Raw genomic sequence first — 17584 nt, forward strand, 5'->3', positions numbered from 1 at the left:
ATACCGCCAGACACTTCAAACCCGGTTGGATGAAGTGGCTGCCAGCGGGAAGATGGCTGCGTCTCACTGCGTGTGCCCCATAGGGTTGGTCTTTGGGGTCACTTCTGTTGAGGGGATTTTAAGAAACCCCAGACACGCACGATGAAGGGCCAGGCGACGCTGAATTGCTCTGCCTGAGGCCCTCCTGCCACCGAGCAGGGAGGAGAGCCCCCGGGGACCCCCTCCAAACCAGAGCATCCCCGGCGGGCTCCACCGCGGGGACCTGGGGCGGGGCCGGGGGGCGGGGCCACGGCGGCGGGGGGCGGGGTCGCGGCCACAAGCACCGCCCCCGGGCACAAGAGGGGCGGTGCTGCTCGCCGGGGTCCCGCATCCCCGCCGTGCGGCTCGGCTCGGCGCGGCGCGGCTCGGCTCGGCTCGGCTCGGCTCGGCTCGGCTCGGCTCGGCCCTGCCCTGCCCGGCTCGGCTCGGCTCGGCTGCCGGCCCGACGGCGCCGTCGGGCAGAGGGCTCGCTTCGCGCCCCGCAGCGCCCGGCGGCCGCGGGATGGAGGTCGGTGCGGCGCGGCTGCTGGCGGTCCTGCTGTGCCTGGCTCCCGGTAAGCCCTCGGGGAGCCCCGGGTGCCCCGGGTCCGGCCTGTCGGGGAGCCGCCGGGGTCCGGCAGCCCCGCGGGGCCCCGAGGAGAGGGGGCGCGGGGACGATCGGGTGCCGGGAGCGGCGCGGGTGCGGGTTTCCCTTGGGGTGGCCAGGGCTGGTAGAGAGGGTGAGGCAGTGCGAGCCCTGGGGGGGACGGGGCGCCCAGCGCTGAGGGCTTGCTCTCCTCTCCTCTCTTCTCCTGCCCTCTCCTCTCCTCTCCTCTCTTCTCCTGCCCTCTCCTCTCCCGTCCTCCTGTCCTCTCCGGCCCAGGAGCTGGCCCGTCGGAGAGGGCTGCCTGCCATGGCATAGTGTCCTGCTCGCTTGGCTCTAGCATCAGCCGTTGTTTCCGAGAGCAAAATGTCCCGGGAGCCAAATGCGGGAAACCCGTCATCAGCGAAGAACCTGCTGGGGATGCCAGGGATCAAAGCGTGGGGAAATACTAGGGAAATAGGGAAGGTCCCGGTCTGGCCGCACTTTCTTGTCGCCCGTCGTAGCTGGCCGAGCTGTCCTGGTTGGGGCTGCTGGCTCACCCCGGTGAGGCGGGATTCCTGACAGTGATGGGAGCAGCCAGGGTGGACGGAAAATCTCTCCCTGCGGTACTGGCGAATGTTGCGCAAAGCTGGGCTGTTGCCTCAGAGCGAGCACTGGCACCCAGATCGCAGCCCTCGTGGGCGCGGGTGGCTCGGGATGGGCGTGATGAAAGCCCATGCACGAATACGATCTGGTAGGAATAGATTTTTGCCTAACTGCTTAGAACGCAAGAGGCAATCTTAGAAAATCATGGGCTAAAATAAACTCGTGGGGTCTCAAATTTGTGACAAACTGTGAAATAGTTTCTTCACATAAGTCATTGATCAGCGGTCTCGAAGAACGTAAGTATACTCAATTTATTATAAGAAAAGTTAGTAATCCCTTTCCCCAGGGAGTGAGATCATCAGATGAAGGTTCACTTCGTTTCAATGTCCCACATCCTCTTGTTAGACCTTGAAGTTGGCAATGCAAGAAAACAGGAACTCCACCCTGGCTGCCTGAATTGTAGTGCTCTGCAGCTAGCTCCTGACCATCTGCCTTTGCTTCCTGTTATGACAGAGTATTTGAACTTTCTGGGATGTGTGAAAAGTCATTATTTACCCTTCACTGCTGAGTAGGTGATGTGAAAGTGTCCGCTTAAAACATGCTGCACATTCCTATATATAATGCTTTTCTGACTGAGTAGCATTTACTTTGTTTATTGGGTCGATCTGTAGGTTTTTATACATGTTTTCGCAGGTTTATTTCATTCTCTGGATCAGCCAACCCTTAGCATCCAAAAAGATGTCCTCACAATAACTGCAAATGACACTCTAAATATTACCTGCAGGTAAGGGCAAATCTGTCCAGCATGATTTTGATGGGGGTAATTTATGTAGTGAGTTTTTGTACAGAATCAGAGGTGATTTGGTCTCTCTCCCATCATCACTCCCGTTACTCTCCACTCCCTTTGTGCCTCCCACCTCTCTTTTCCCTGACAGACTTTAGAAATGATCTTAGAGGGTTGCAGCAAGGGAGAGCTGGGGAGCGCAGGGTGGCTGGGAGGAGGAAGCATCAGCTGGGTCCTCATGGAGCCCGCCGGTGAGCCATGCTCTTGACGCTCGCTCCCTCCTGGGCACTGTGTCACTTAGATTCAGCAGAACGTAAATCTCAAGTAGCTTCCTTATAGGTATTAACAACATGAATTTATCCTACGTGGCTTGATGCTCCGTGAGACGGGATGAAGCCCGTTCCTCTCCACAGCTGTAGAGACTAGCAGGGCTGGGGTTTGTGACATTAGCATCAGTACTGGCACTCGTCACATGCTCAAGCTCCTCTAACTTTTGCTTTCCCAGCGGTCAGAGACCTCTGGAGTGGTCCTGGCCAAGCAACCAGAGCAGTGCTGAGAAGCGTATCTCTGTGACAGACTGCAGCGATGGCCCCTACTGCAAGACACTTACTCTCCTCAAAGTCATCGGCAATGACACAGGGGATTACAGGTGCCTTTACAGGGACAACCAGGCAGCTACAACCATTTATGTCTACGTTCAAGGTAAGTGCTCACACAGCCCTTAGGTGGCTCTTCCCCTAGCCTCAAGAGAAAAAAATGGATATCAAGTATCTCAAAATGATTTTGACATTAAAATTTATTAATCCTAGAATTTTTGATCCTGTGAAACTGTTATTTTTCTTGTTTTCATGTTGAGTAATTACCTGCCAGTATGCTAGTTGCCATCAACAGAAAAGCCTTTGTACCTGTAATTTTGAACTGACCTGCCGTATGTAGTACTTGGTCTGGTATTCGCCTCCACCCAGAACTTAGCATACATATCTCCACTGCACTCTGATCCTGTTGTCATGAATGCAGAGCTATTAATGACCTCAGCAGGAGTTTCGTACAAGGGAAGATTACAGAGATGTATATTTATTAAAAATGACAAATCCAATCCCTTTTACAATTTGTACTATCTGATACCATTCAAAAAAACCCAACCCCAAAATGTAAACTTCCATACACTTGCTGACTGTGATGGTAAAATCTGTTTAGGCTGTAAAAACTAAGCTTTCAAACTCAGGCTGTCACTTGTGTTGGTAGCAGCACAGCTGAGCATCACAGACACTGCAAAGCCTCTAGTTATACACTCAGCTTAAGTAAGCGCATTCTTTGAGGTATCTGCCTTTTTGCACCGGTGGCATCATACTCGTTTTCTTATGCGCCCTTTTTCCTTTTTATTGTTAACTTATAGTTACCGTCTTGAAAAATGAGATGTTATTATGTACATGGGTTAGCTTGTTTTATAAGATCATGAACTTCCTTTTTTTTTTTTTTTTTTTTTTTTGGTCTGGCTTTGAAAGGGATGCTGCCACTGGGGGAAGCCAATGTAGCATGTCACTACCTTTAACTGATATTTCCAGTAATACTTATGCAGGGAAAGTCACACTAGGGTAAATCAGATTTTTGTCTGCACAAAGACTGCAGTGGCAGGAAGTTATTCTCCAAAGTGCGCACTGCTGCTGGTAACTGTTTTGAGAATATTGATATTGTAAAGCTGGGGGGGGGATGTCTGTCAAAATATGTACCCCCTGTTTAGTCTCATTGCTTTAAGTGTTTCGCCACATAGAAAAGAAGAAAACTGGTTTGAGAAGAAATAGACAGGGAAAGAACAAAATTGGAAAAGTTTCCTCCATAATCACATGACAAATAATATCCATTTACCAACTGAATATTCTTCTAGATTACAGATCTCCATTTGTGACTTCAGTTAGTGATCAGCTTGGCATTGTATACATCACTAAGAATAAAACTGTGGTAGTGCCGTGCCTTGGAACCGTATCAAATCTCAATGTATCTCTACATGCGGTAAGGAAAAAGCCCGTTATTTTTTTAAGAGTTAGTTGAAATCACTCTGACATAAATACATTGCTTGAAGTATAAATACATTTCTTAAAAACTTCTTTCCATCCTTGGAAATTTTACAGCCTGTGATTACAAGGTGAGTGCTGTAACTGTATTTGTCCATGATTGTGCGCTCTCAAAGTGTGGAGTGATTGCCTATGAAAGGGAGATTGCTTGAGCTAGGATGTTAAAACTGGGACCCTGCGGTTATGGAAAATGTTGGACTTGAAAATTCAGGGTTGTTTGATTTTTTAAATCTGACTATGTATTTTATCAATATTTCAAACAGAAATATCCAGAAAAGATATTTGTTCCTGATGGTAAATCAATTTCGTGGAATAATAAAAAAGGCTTCACTATACCCAGTCATTTAATCAACTATGCGGGCATGGTCTTCTGTGAAGCTAAAATAGATGATGAAAGCTACCAGTCTGTGATATACATAGTTGCAGTTGTAGGTAAGCCAAAGGTTTGGGGTTTTTTGTTGTTTTTTTTTTCTTTTTTTTTTTCTCTATAGCCAATGTTATTTTGCTCACTGCAACATACTGAACCAATTACATTTGGTTGGACTCTAGGTTATTCAATACTGACAATGCAGCTAATGCAAAATGGATGTTGTGATATATATTACTTTTCTTTTAAATGCAATGTATTGTGTTCTTACTGGTTCATCATTGGGATAAGTGCTTCTATTTTTAGTGTTTTACATAGATGCCAGGAATTTTATTTTTTTTCCCTGACAATGCAAGCCTTTTTCCTAAAATCACTCTATTCTGTACTTTATTCACTTATCCAGGATCCAATTCATAGCTGAAGGGAACTAGAGGCAGGCATCCATCAGCAGCAGATGGAAAGGAATTGCTCTGAGGGGTTACCAAGGGAATGGGGGATCCGAAGGTCGCACTAGGAGCTAGGTTGTCTTGTCTCCTTTAGACGTATGTCCTGACTCTCACAGGGGTTTATGCTCTCCTAGTATATTTTGTCAGCTGTTCATCAAAACCCAGAAATAACATGGTGATTCTGTGGAGGCTCAAGCCTGAGCTGAAACTGCAGCTATTTTTCTTTTGGCTGAGGACACAGTGACCACTTCAAGTGGCCAGACGGCACCAGGGCAGTCTCTCCTTGCTCGGCAGGAAGGGGTAGCAGCCCTCCACCCTTTTCTCTGCACAGCAGGCTCTTGCTTCTCCACCAAATTCATGAGTCCTCACTCTGATTTGGAGCAAATTCAGAATTTCTGCAGAGTTTCTGCATTCAAAATATTCCATTTTGGAATATTTTAAATATTTTATTGCACAAAGTAAACTTTGGATAATTTTGCCAATGCCAGGCTGTTATTCTTAATAAAATTCCTGCTTACTGCTGGGGAGGGGGATATACCTTCTTTAGTTTCAGGTCTCACAAGGATAAGAAGAAAGTGTCTAAGGCAGAGGAACTGTGTGGGTCACCATCTTCTGCCTGCTCCCCCTGCCGGGGGGGCTTTGATAAATGCATATATGCTGCCACGCTGCTGTCTGATGCAGCTCTCAAATGGGAAGTGCTCAGGGCAGGCATATCCCTTCCCTCCAGGCTCCTTTGTACGTCCATCATCGTGCTGCGCTGGGGCATCGAGGGGCCTCTTTGTAGCCAGGATTTTGGTGGAAGTTTTGGTGAATTCACCTGGGAAATTTGGTGCTGAGTGCTGTAAAGAAACCTCTCCTTACCCCCATGTTTTTTGTGTGCCTTTGTCTTTCTCTAGGATACCGAATTTATGACCTCACGATGAACCCGCACTACCAAGTAGAGCTGGCAGTGGGAGAAAAGCTTGTTCTCAATTGCACTGTAAGGACGGAACTGAATGTAGGAATTGATTTTAAATGGGACTACCCTTCCATCAAGGTAAATCCGTAATAACTTAAAGGTGCCAACATCACAGCGAAATTTGATGTAGGTGTAACGTCACTCCCCCTTTATAATATCGACAAAGCAGATGATAATGCACAAAGAAATTGCTAGTGTATACAGGTGTGCAGAGGATGACAAGAGAAATAGCGATACAATTCCCAAATACCTCTGTCTTTTATCTATTACAGGAAAAACGTGCCACCATAAGGGATTTAAAAACTACTGCAGGAGAAGTAAAGAAGTTTGTAAGCACTCTTACCATTGACAGTGTGTCCTTAAGTGACAGAGGTCGATATACTTGTGCAGCATCCAGTGGTCGTATGAACATGAAAAACAGCAGTTACTTCATTATCCATGGTACGGCATCTTCTACTTCAGTTTTGTTGGTTGCTTCAGATTTGGGATTGATTACTGGGATGCAGAAGGTATCTTGGCGATGAATCAAATGACAGAAATGAACCAAACTGCAGCTACAGTATTTCTCTTGCACCTACTATAGGATTATTTTTATACAACAAGTTTAGCTAATGATAAGATTTTAAAGGATGTTGTATGTTACTGAAAGCTGTAGAATCCCATAGGAAAATGGGCAGTAAAATAAACTGAGGTGAGCCTGTGGTCCTCTTCTGTGATGACCTCCTTGAGGTCCTGTAAAGCTGAATTTGTGTAAATGACTTTGTATAAGGGTTGCCTGTTCTCACTCCAGGTGAACTTAGGCTAGATTCTGGTGGCTCTGCAGGACAAGAGTCATGGATCAGCATGAATGAAGCTAGGAAAATAGAACCTTCGGCTTTTACATTATGAATAGATTAATCAAATGGAGTTTGGGTTATACAGAAATGATGCAAAAGAAACAACTATGGCTAAGTGCATAGATAAGTACAAGGCCATGTCCTACAGCCTTTTCTTAAGACCCTCTTGGGCACAGACCCAGCAGCTCCTCTAGCTTACTTCTAGAAAAGAATTACCTGCATAAGACTGGCCCATTTTTGAAAACCAAGTCAGACAAAGGGGTTTATATTTTGAAGGAGACTGGTTTTCCTGAGGTGTGATTTCATGGGCCAGAATATTAATGGCTTTTTTTTTTTTTTTTTTTTTTTAACATTCAAACTTATTATGTGGCAGTGATTCAAGATAGACTCAATTTTCTCCTGGGTTTTTTCTATTTCTCTTCAGAAGCCAAAACAAGATCATGTGCCCTACTAGGTGTACCAGATATTAAGTCCATACCATCCTGAATCTTAGTCAAAAGGCTAATTGCTATCTTAGTCTGAATGCAAGTTTATAACTTAAAAAAAGTAATGTAAATTATTTCAAGGTATTCTGTGACTGCAATGGTTCGAATACATACTTGAGAAGAGGCTGAAAGTATTTAACTTTATCAAATTGTAGTTTTGAATGCTATTGTTTCCTGGAATGAGTAGATTGAGCCAGTTTTATGATATGCATATATCATATGTATATCAAATATATATATGATATATGTATATCTCTCTATATAATATGCATGTACCATATGCATATCATATATATATGATATATGTATATCATATATATACATATACACACACAGGTCTCACACTAGGTTGGCAGTTGGCACACTGTCCTGAGAGCTGAGTCTTGTCTCTGCTTTCCAGACCTCCTTGGTGGGGGAACTGGTCTGTTCCTCTGTGCAAGGGAAAGGACTGGGTTTTCACGGTGGGTCCATCTCTCCAGAGCCCAGTTTGGAGCCAACTGTGCTTTACCAGCGGCATCCTGTCACTGGCCCCTACTTGTCATGTGCTGTTAAGTGCGAACCCAAATCAAGAGCACTTACACTTTTGTGCATGTGGAAAGACCATTTAGTTTAATTTTTTATTTTTTAATTTTTTTTTTTCAGAAAGTCCTTTTATTCATCTGGAGAGAATGGAGAATGTGGTTGAGACAAGGCTAGGTGACACAGTCAAAATTCCCATCAAGTTTAAAGGATATCCTCCACCAGAGGTGAAATGGTGAGAATCGGGACATAACGTGTTTGAAAAACGGAGCTATTCTTAGTCAAGTTAAATCTCTAAAGTATTCAAAGTGCTCTATTATTTTCTTCAGGTATAAAAATGGAAGAGCCATCAATGCAAATCATACAGTTAAGCTTGGCTACACATTAGTGATCGCTGAAGCAACTGAAAAGGATGCCGGGAATTACACTGTTGTCCTTACAAACCCTACCAACAAGATGCAGAAGAGACATACGTTTACCCTGCTTGTGAATGGTAAGTGGCACACCAAAAGGGTACCTTTCTTTCACGTGTGGATGTGGTGCATTACCATTCTTAGGATTAAATTCATCCCAGAGCTATGAAGATTTAAGCAGGGGTGGTGGCTGGGGGGAGAGCACTTGAAACTGAGCCCTGGGAGGGCCGATGTCCCCAGGCTTGAGAGGCTGCAGGCTCCTGGTGGTGTTGTTGTGATGCTACTTTGTGTGGGGTTTTTTGTTGTTGTTGTTTTCTGTATATTATTTCTTTGCCTCTGCGTCCTGCTCTTTTCCTGCCCTCCTTGCTGGCCGTGCTGCCGGAGTCCTCCCCCACCCCACTCCATCCTGGCCCCGTCCCACCTCGCCCATCCTTCCTGCCCCACGCAGGCTGTCCCTCCTCTTCTGCCCTGCCCTGTGCAACCCTCCTCCTCCTCCTCCTCCTCTCTGCTCCCCAGGAAACAGCCTAGCCTCCATGCTTTGAAGACAGCAGGTCTCACAAAGGGCAGCTAGGCTACATGCAGTGGGATCAGGGCTGGGGAATAATATGCATTTAATTGTTGGGCACAGTGGTGGGAGCCTGAGGGCTGCATTTTAAACTGGGGGATAATGAAGGGAGATTTTATAGGAGATCCTAAGCATTGCATCTTGAGGGCTTGATCCTCAAGGTGTTGGGCAGGTTCACCTCTTCCCAACGTGTCCTTGGAGACGCTCTGCGTTGCACTTGGACGTGTGGGGCAGTGAATTAGTTGCCGCGGGTCTAACGCGTGCACGTGGTGGAGCCATTAGCAGGAGGCGTAACCTGGTCCTCTCTCCTCCAGTCCCCCCCCAGATCGGTGAGAACGCACTGCTGGCGCCCGTCGACTCCTACAAGTATGGCTCGACGCAGGTGCTCACCTGCACCGTCTACGCCGTCCCGCCGCCCACCGCCGTCCTCTGGCACTGGCAGCTGGAGGAGGAGTGCACTTTCAGCCCTCAGTGAGTGCTCAGCCCTTTGCCATCTTCTGCAGCTTACGTAGCTCTTGAGGGATGTTTTTGGGTTGGGTTGAGGTTTTTTTGGGTGCATCCCTTGTCTAGGCTTGTTACCGAGTGCGAAGCCAATGGCCAAAGAAGAAAAGACTGTTGTACTTAATAGGCAGATTGTTGCAGGCAGGTTCTCCCAACGTCATCGTTGTCGGCAGAGGCAAGGGCCACCCGCAGCGAGGAGCTGCCTGTTGCTGTCATGCTTTCTTGAAGGGCATCTTGACTTGTGCAGGGTTTCAAATGCAGCTATCTATGTGCCCTCCCCTCAGATCTCCCTATGGGCTGCATGCTCAAAACTCCGTCCCAAACAGAGGAAATTTGCTGTTTATGCTAATTACAGATCCTTGTGGTGTGGTTTTTTTTCTTACGCTCAAGTGCCGAGTGTGACGGTGCTCTTTATCTGTGTGAAAGTGTATCTCAGAGGAAGTGCAGTGATTGATGTTGGGGAATGATAGAGAGAGTGCCTGACTGAGATTCACGCAGCTTCCCTTATCTGGGCCTGCCATAAGCCCAGATTTCCTTTAAAACAAAAAAAAAAAGCCATAAAAAACCCCAGCATTCTTCTTTCCTGTTGTTGTTTTTAAAATGATTTCCACTAGTTTCTTCCTTTGGTGCCTGGTTGCTTCCTACACAATGGCTACTGTCCTCAAGAAATTCTTGTAGGGAGTTCAGTGATTTCTATGTCTCTCTGTCTTCCTTTGAACTAAATTAACTTGAATCATCCATTTATGAATGGAGGTTTGTTCCCAGAATAGCTGCTTCCCTCCAAGCATCCTGATTGAGCTGACACAGGCAGATTAATTAGGAAATTCACCTTTAAGCTTGGGGGTTCCTTATTTTACGAAGCACAAAGGTCTCAGAAGGTTATAGGGCGCGGTTTAACAGAAATGTTTCCAGAATCATACTCTTCCCTCCCAGATGCAGGCTGTGGCCGGTGATGCATCTGATTTACAGACAAATTTCTGCATATTATAAAGAGAACACAAAACCACTCTCTTGAAGGGCGAATATTCGTCTTATCTAATGCGTGTGTCTCTACTTATATCTCAGGAAAGTTCGCTCAGGAGCTAATCCGTATGCATGCAGGAAATGGAAAGTGATCTCAGAGAGAAAGGGTGGGAATCAGGTTGAAATTAAGCACCGAGTTGTTACTATTGCCGGGAAAACAAAGGTGAGCAGATTTTCTTTTCTGTTGGTTCTGCAGTCCACGTGTCTGGAAATATATCACTAGAGATGAGACTCTTTTCACCTACTATTAAACTTGGGGATCTACTCTCAGCTAGTCATGCAAGCTCCTACTGAAGCCAATAGGCAGACATACACACTTTGAAGTCCTTTAGACACTGACCTAAAGTGAGTCTGCATTGAGGAACATAACTTACTTAGATTTCAATGCTTACCTTGTAGCAGTCTGAAGTTAGGTGAGTTAATCTTGCCAATTAACTGTAATAGGGAGAAGCTGAAGAGACTGAAGAGCAGAAAAAGTTGTGGGTGCAGCATTGATTAACACATGTACTAAAGTGTGCCTTCTGGCAGGCTGCTTTTTCTTGTTTTCTTTTGCCTGATTGTTGCAGACTTAAGGACAAAAATTTAAATGTCAGGAGGGGACTGTGCTCCCACTGTGCCATGGATTTGTGCTTGGGAGGGATTTTTCGTTGTGCAGATATCTGCAGAGCACTTTGCTGAGCTGTTGGGGTGGTCAGGCTCACATATGTACTTTAGCACTGACACGGTATGAAATTGCTTGTTTGTTCTTTTGTAGACTGTGAGCACCCTTGTGATTCAAGCAGCGAATGTATCTGCTTTGTATAGATGTATGGCTACAAACAGAGCTGGGTCAAGTGAGAGGGTTATCTCCTTTCATGTGACCAGTAAGTATACCCTGTGGAGGACAGTCATGTTAACATTATTTCATCTGTTTTGCTGATGATAGGTGCTTCAACGCCGTTGTCCAATTCCTGTCCTTTATAAAATCCTTTAATCCTTTAGGATTTTAGATTTACCTTAAGGCAGCCTTGAAAGTCGCCACCTAACTTCAGCCAAGGGCTTAGTTCTGCTGGCGTTAGTGGAGTGTCAGTCCTGTGAACACAATGCAAAATGGGCACTGTTGTCCTGAGAGTGATTGCTGTTGGGCTTTTGCAGTCACTTAAAAGACCTGCAGAGAAATTATGGTAGCGTCACAAAATGAGTAAAGATGTACTGTAAAAGCCAAGATGAACGCTTTCAAAACCAGTGGCAAACAGCTTCTGTCTTCTTGAAAATCAGTCCCCATATTCACATGCTGAAATATTATTTGAATCCAAATCTAAAAATGGACTATAAGATAATGCTAAGAATCATCTTAGGTGGCTGTAAGTTTCTGCAAGAAGAGGAACTGTATTCATTACATTCCTGTATACATTCCTTTGATCCATTTTAAATGTATTGCTTTTAATGAGATTGTACTCTTTAGATGATTGATTGGTCGATTGATTTTTTTCAGTGTTCTGTGTCCTTATTTACAACTGGGTAAGATGAGGATAAGCTATATTTGTAAAATGGCTTTTTCAAGTTAATGTTGGCAACAAAATGTGCAACCTAATAGGAATTTATTTTATTTTTTTAACTTGCAGGGGGTCTTGAAATTAACCTCCAGCCTCGGAATCAACTCACAGAGAAGGATAACATGTCCTTGCAATGCACGGCAGACAAATTCACCTTTGAGAAGCTGTCATGGTACAAACTCAGTGCTCATGCTTCACAGACTCCCTTTGGAGGGCTGCCCATGCCTGTTTGCAAGAACCTCAATGCTCTCCAGAAGCTGAATGCAACAGTTTCAAATACCAATGGTGAAAATGTCACCCTAGAGCTCATCCTCCGTAATATCTCCCTCCACGATGGAGGGGACTATGTTTGCATTGCTCAGGACAAAAAGGCTAAAACACAGCACTGCCTGGTGAAGCATCTCACTGTTCAAGGTACAGATCTCTTACTGTGAACCAAAATGTGTGGTTGTGTATGAAAAATAACTGCAGTAGTGTCAGTTTTCAGTATCTTCAGGCCCTTCATCTGTTGGCTTAATGGTGCACTCAGTTTGTTAAATAGATTTAGACCGTTTGTTGTAACATGCAGGTCTGGGGCTTGTCTGGGCAGCAGGGATTTACTATTTCATCAGTACCAGTGAGGAAACACTGACCAAGCCACTGTACTGTGCAAGGAGATGAGTTTGGCTTTTGCACAAATAATGGCGTATGTTTAGCTCAATAACTTCTCAGTTTTACTTTTCAAAACACATTTTTCCCTCTAGCTGTATAAGCATGTGCGTACTCATAGCATTAATGCTACTGGTTTGTGTCACTGACTCTTGAGTTTGAAGTCCTGTCTATAATTTAAAACTGTTATGCTGGTATTCAGGCACAAGCAATGCAAGCTGATAATCAATCAGCTTTTTCACACAAATAGTGATGACTTTGCTTTGGGACCTAGATGTCTAGGCTGATTAGGCAGATTCAGGATAATACCTATGCATGTTCATGGGCTATCCTGAATGGATGGACCAGCACTATCAAACTTCTTGTAATGACCCTGGAAATAGAAATGTAAGGGAAACAATTTCTCACCTATTCTCTCTTCCCTCAGCAGTCTAAACAGTTACAAATTAAACCACCTAAAGCAGATTACATCAATGGTGTTAAAATTTTCTTGGCTATTGTCATTTTTTCATGTCATGTGGAAGTTTTAACTATGATCTTTACATGAACACTGTGGCTGTTGGTGTTATAAAAGGATTTGAGAAGTTGCTACTGGGCCAAGCGTATAGAGTTTCATCAAGTGGTATTACTGCAAAAATGGATGTTTTCTCTAATGGTCAGTAATTTTGCTGTATTTTCAAACGAACAGAGCCCATGGCACCCACACTCATAGGAAATCTGGAAAATCAAACAACAAACATTGGTGAAACCATAGAAGTGTCATGCACAGCGAATGGCATTCCGCCTCCAAACATCATGTGGTTTAAAAATAACGAAACCCTTGTTGAAGATTCAGGTGAGGATTGCTCCTTTGCTATGAAATTTCTATCAATTAAGTGCTTTCTTTTACGGGACTCACTGCGGATTTTCACTATGAAAAGTTTCATTTTGAATTTCTAACACAAAGCGGCATAAAAGTAGTAGGACTAAGAATCACGATTTTTTCCAGGTATTGTTTTGAAAGATGGAAACAAAACACTCACCATACGTCGAGTGAGGAAAGAAGATGGAGGGCTATACACCTGCCTTGCTTGCAACGTCCTTGGATGCAGAAAAGCAGTGGCTTTTTTTTCAGTGGAAGGTTAGTGTTAGCTTCTTTCCAGATTGTGCATGAAATCTTTATAAACACTAAAAGGAAAATCTACTGGCTATCCTGATTGGAGAGCTGAAAATACCCTGTGAGATTTGTGAAAAGTCGTGACCATTCCTATGAAGCTCAAATTGGGTGCTGTCATAGCCATCGTAATCCCAGCTGTTGAGGCTGACGCTTTCTTCTCCACAATGTTGTTTAGTGCTTTTCAAGAAAAGCTGAATTTATCTTACTTACAGTCGCAAAGAAAATTCTGCCAGTCTATATTACATGCAAACCTATACAACAGAGCCTACCTAAACCTGCAGAAATCCTGGGGCATCTCTATTGTCTTGGTAATATAATTGTCATACTATGTTTTTTAGCAGTTTTAACTTTTTAAACTATGTCATTGCTGTCACAGCATCTAAGAAAAAAACAGAGTGAAGACTTTGTGCAGTCTGTTGTGATTGCTGTCCCATTTCAGTGATAGGAACGGTAGCGGGTTTGGGTTAGGGGACCCCAGCCTTAGTCCACCAAGCTTTGAACGAGCATTTCCGAGACCCATCTCTCACTTGTTGCAGTCCTATTGTGGCACACTGAAATGAAACTCACAATGATAAACAATAAATCCTAATAAGAGGTTAGTCGACAGTCTAAGTAGCTGGAACCATGATGGACTTTCCACCAAGAGCTGCAAGGAGAAGCCTCGAACTAAAAGCTTATTACCCTTGATATTAGTACATTTGCAAAATTTAGTCACCGAATCCATCACAGACCTCTGTCTTATAAGTCAGGGTGATTGTCCATTCCGTTGTTCTGTTAAGGTAATTAAAGCAGTATCCTGTTATTCTTATAGGTCCCATTAGGATATTAAGATGCTGGGCAATATGTTTACATGGGGTGGAAATTGTCTGCAGCTGACATCAATGTAGATTTCAGCTGATGTGGTAAATATGGCTGGGGCATGTCTGTAGAAGTTGAAAATCTGTGTAGGACATACTGTTTCGCTCCAAGAAATTTATAGTGCAGCTCATTGGGGTCATGCAATGGAGTGTGCTACTGTGTAGGAAAATCTGTATGGTGCAAAGGATGAAATAGAGGAGCATGATGTGGCAAATGGGGGCTGAAGAAAATGGCTGCTCCTGCGCATTAGTAGATATTCAAGTGGTAGGTATCTGCTGGAGACTATTTTACTGGAAAAGGGATGTTGTAAATAAGACCTTATTTTCATGTGTTCTTGTAGAAGCATGGGGGTTTGTGCCCCAGCTGAAGCATTTAAAGAGACAAGAGAGAGATTGTTCTCTGGGTCATTCTTACAGCACTTTATTTACTATATGATGGGGTTTTTTTCAGTTTCTGGAGAAAGAGTCATTCATTTTGAGTATTTTAAAACAATGATTTCTTTTTAAAATGTGAGATTTTACTTTTTTTATATTTGCCAAAGGTCCAGATACTGTCCTTGGAACAAAGCTGATGCTAAGAAATGGGGTGGTGTGTAAAGCAGCATGAAACTAAACGTAATATTCCAACATAAAACCCCAAGCTTTTTGTTTTGTTTTGCTTTCGTTTCTTTGCTCCATGTTGCACTTTTAAAACGAACCTTCAGAACAAGGACCTCCATTATGTACTTTAATGAATGAACAAAACCAATACGCTTCCAACTATCACTCAGATATTCATTTATTTCTTCCCAGGCGCTGAAGAGAAAACAAATCTGGAGCTCATTATCCTTGTTGGCACTGCAGTGATTGCCATGTTCTTCTGGTTGCTTCTTGTAATCATCCTCCGGACTGTTAAGCGGGTAATGAAAAATTCTTGTACTGTCCTATCAGCACTGGTCTTGCATGACAAATGAGAGCTGACTTGAGGCCTTTTGTGTTGTTTCTTCCCATTGTTCTTAAATCAACAGACACATTTTTTCTCTCCATGCCGTAACATTCTTGCCTGGAACTAGGGGCACAGAAATTTGTTTTTAATTGAACAGGCCCTTGCAAGAGAAAAAAATGTTTCAGCCGGTTTTGTTTATTAAAAAAAGTGCAAGTAATTAACGATGATCACACTCATGATGACATGGTGTAGGGAAATGGTAGCCTGGTATTTCTGGGAACTAGTGAAACACTACAAAGTGAGAAATGGCACTTTGCCTGCACTTTGCCAGAAAAAAAATCTGTGCAACTACAACTAATACCATTTTCCAGGCCAGCGGAGGGGACATGAAGACTGGCTACTTGTCTATCATCATGGATCCTGATGAAGTCCCTATAGACGAGCACTGTGAACGGCTCCCGTATGATGCCAGCAAGTGGGAGTTTCCCAGAGACCGGCTAAAGCTAGGTGCGTCTTCATTGCACAAGCCGTTTAGTGATACTGCAGCCAGCCCTGTGCTGGGGGATGTTTCAGGTCCTGGCTTGCCATGGGGCTGCCCTGATGCTGGACCCCCAGGCGGGCTCTGTGGTCCCATAGAGTATAATGCATCCTCTCCCCGTTATCAGCCCTCTGTTAATTTCTGATACACAAACTCCATTTAGAGTTGCTGTTTATTCTGCATCTTTTGCCCACTGTGCCAGGCAAATAAATTGGAGTATGTTCATCTTCTCACTTCAAGGTAAACCTCTTGGGCGTGGAGCTTTTGGCCAGGTCATAGAAGCAGATGCATTTGGGATCGACAAAACCGCTACCTGCAAAACAGTGGCAGTCAAAATGCTTAAAGGTAAAAATGATGACTAAAACTTCACCTTGAATACACAATATAGGGATAATCGCCAGTACTATAACCAGTAGATAGAAAAAATCAAAATGTTCATACCAATGGTGTATACAAGTTTAGCTTAACAGTTGGTGTTATGAAGCAATGCTTAGGGAAAGTACGTGCCTTTCCCTCATTGATAACTGGAGCAATTCAACTATGGTTTCTTAGCCCTGGCTTTATAGATCTACTCAGGTTCAGAATACAAACTTGCTCCTGCAAGCAATTTGCACTTGTCCATTTTTGCCTTATGCAGCCTACTGAGGAGCTTTCTGCAAGTCTCAGACAATGGCTTAGACACGCTCCAAAATGAGTTTTAATTCTGAACAGCTTTCTCCTCGCTTTAAATCATATTATAGTGCCTTGCATTCACCACAGAAAAGTTGAAAGCTGCGGTTCCCAGACACGTTGTTCCAGAAGAGGACATAGCTGGGCAGCAAAATGGGGCGGCCAGCAGCCGGGGGCTGTATCCCACCCTGTGCTGTACTGGAGGAAGTGTGGGAAAACCAAGGGATTTCTGACAGTACAGTGTGAGCAGTCGCAGGCGTAGGCAAGACCTGTTGCCGATTCGTTGCAGTGGGATGAGCATGCAGTAATGGCAATAAAAATTGGAAAGCCCTGTCCTTCCAGCTTCCCAGTGCTCAGGCAGCCTGCAGAGAGCTGCCTCCTCTGCCCCTCTCTCCCCATTGCTTCAGCTGTTTCCTCTTGCCCTTCTGTCCCTGCGGGATGAGGAGACCAGCCACGTCTCCAGGCTTTTGGTGAGGCTGCAGGGTCAGGCACGTTCGGCCCAGTCCCCCAGTCCGTGGACCCATTGGACCCTTAGCATGGACCACAGCAATGGCTATGGGACAATGTTTCTAGCTCCTCTTGGCTGGGAGGGTCAAACGGCAGAGTACAAACTGCTCAGAAGGTCTGTAGGAAAAAAGATGTTTGCTAATCTGGATTGTTTCTGTCCCTCTTCTGATGTACTGCCCTTGGCAAACTTCAGAAAATGTTTAAAAGCAGAGCAAAACCAACGCTGTCATGCACACGCCTAGCTTTCATCAGTGTCCTGCAGCATAACCGACCCAGGCTACCAACCAACAAGACTTCACACTAGATGGGCTGGAAAAATAACAGAAGAGAACACAAAGGAGGGGGAAAACTTACTGTCTGTGATGCTCCTGATCTGTGTTGTTTTACCTCTGCAGAGGGTGCAACCCACAGTGAGCACAGAGCACTTATGTCAGAGCTGAAGATCCTCATTCATATTGGCCATCATCTCAATGTTGTCAATTTACTTGGAGCCTGCACAAAGCCAGGAGGTGAGTAACTTCTCAGTGGGCAGGAAGGTCCTAATGAAAACCCTATTTCTCCCATTTCTTCTGT

General features: G+C 44.6%; 1 protein-coding gene across 1 annotated transcript in view; it reads left to right on the plus strand.

Moving 5' to 3' along the window:
• The first annotated feature begins 409 nt into the window (after positions 1-409).
• Positions 410-17584, plus strand: part of KDR (kinase insert domain receptor) — a 32652-nt gene continuing 15477 nt past the window's right edge. Inside the window, exons 1-19 of the mRNA XM_049831421.1 lie at positions 410-593; positions 1901-1991; positions 2497-2693; positions 3877-4001; positions 4327-4495; positions 5773-5912; positions 6107-6275; positions 7798-7909; positions 8004-8167; positions 8967-9123; positions 10219-10339; positions 10931-11039; positions 11781-12125; positions 13048-13194; positions 13348-13479; positions 15165-15271; positions 15669-15804; positions 16076-16180; positions 17407-17520. Of these exons, the coding sequence (XP_049687378.1) occupies positions 542-593; positions 1901-1991; positions 2497-2693; positions 3877-4001; positions 4327-4495; positions 5773-5912; positions 6107-6275; positions 7798-7909; positions 8004-8167; positions 8967-9123; positions 10219-10339; positions 10931-11039; positions 11781-12125; positions 13048-13194; positions 13348-13479; positions 15165-15271; positions 15669-15804; positions 16076-16180; positions 17407-17520 (2692 nt within the window). The 5' untranslated portion in view covers positions 410-541. The remainder of the gene's footprint in view (positions 594-1900; positions 1992-2496; positions 2694-3876; positions 4002-4326; positions 4496-5772; positions 5913-6106; positions 6276-7797; positions 7910-8003; positions 8168-8966; positions 9124-10218; positions 10340-10930; positions 11040-11780; positions 12126-13047; positions 13195-13347; positions 13480-15164; positions 15272-15668; positions 15805-16075; positions 16181-17406; positions 17521-17584) is intronic.

The sequence above is a fragment of the Accipiter gentilis genome, chromosome 3 (genome assembly GCF_929443795.1).
Source record: "Accipiter gentilis chromosome 3, bAccGen1.1, whole genome shotgun sequence".
Classification (NCBI taxonomy): Eukaryota; Metazoa; Chordata; class Aves; order Accipitriformes; family Accipitridae; genus Astur; species Astur gentilis.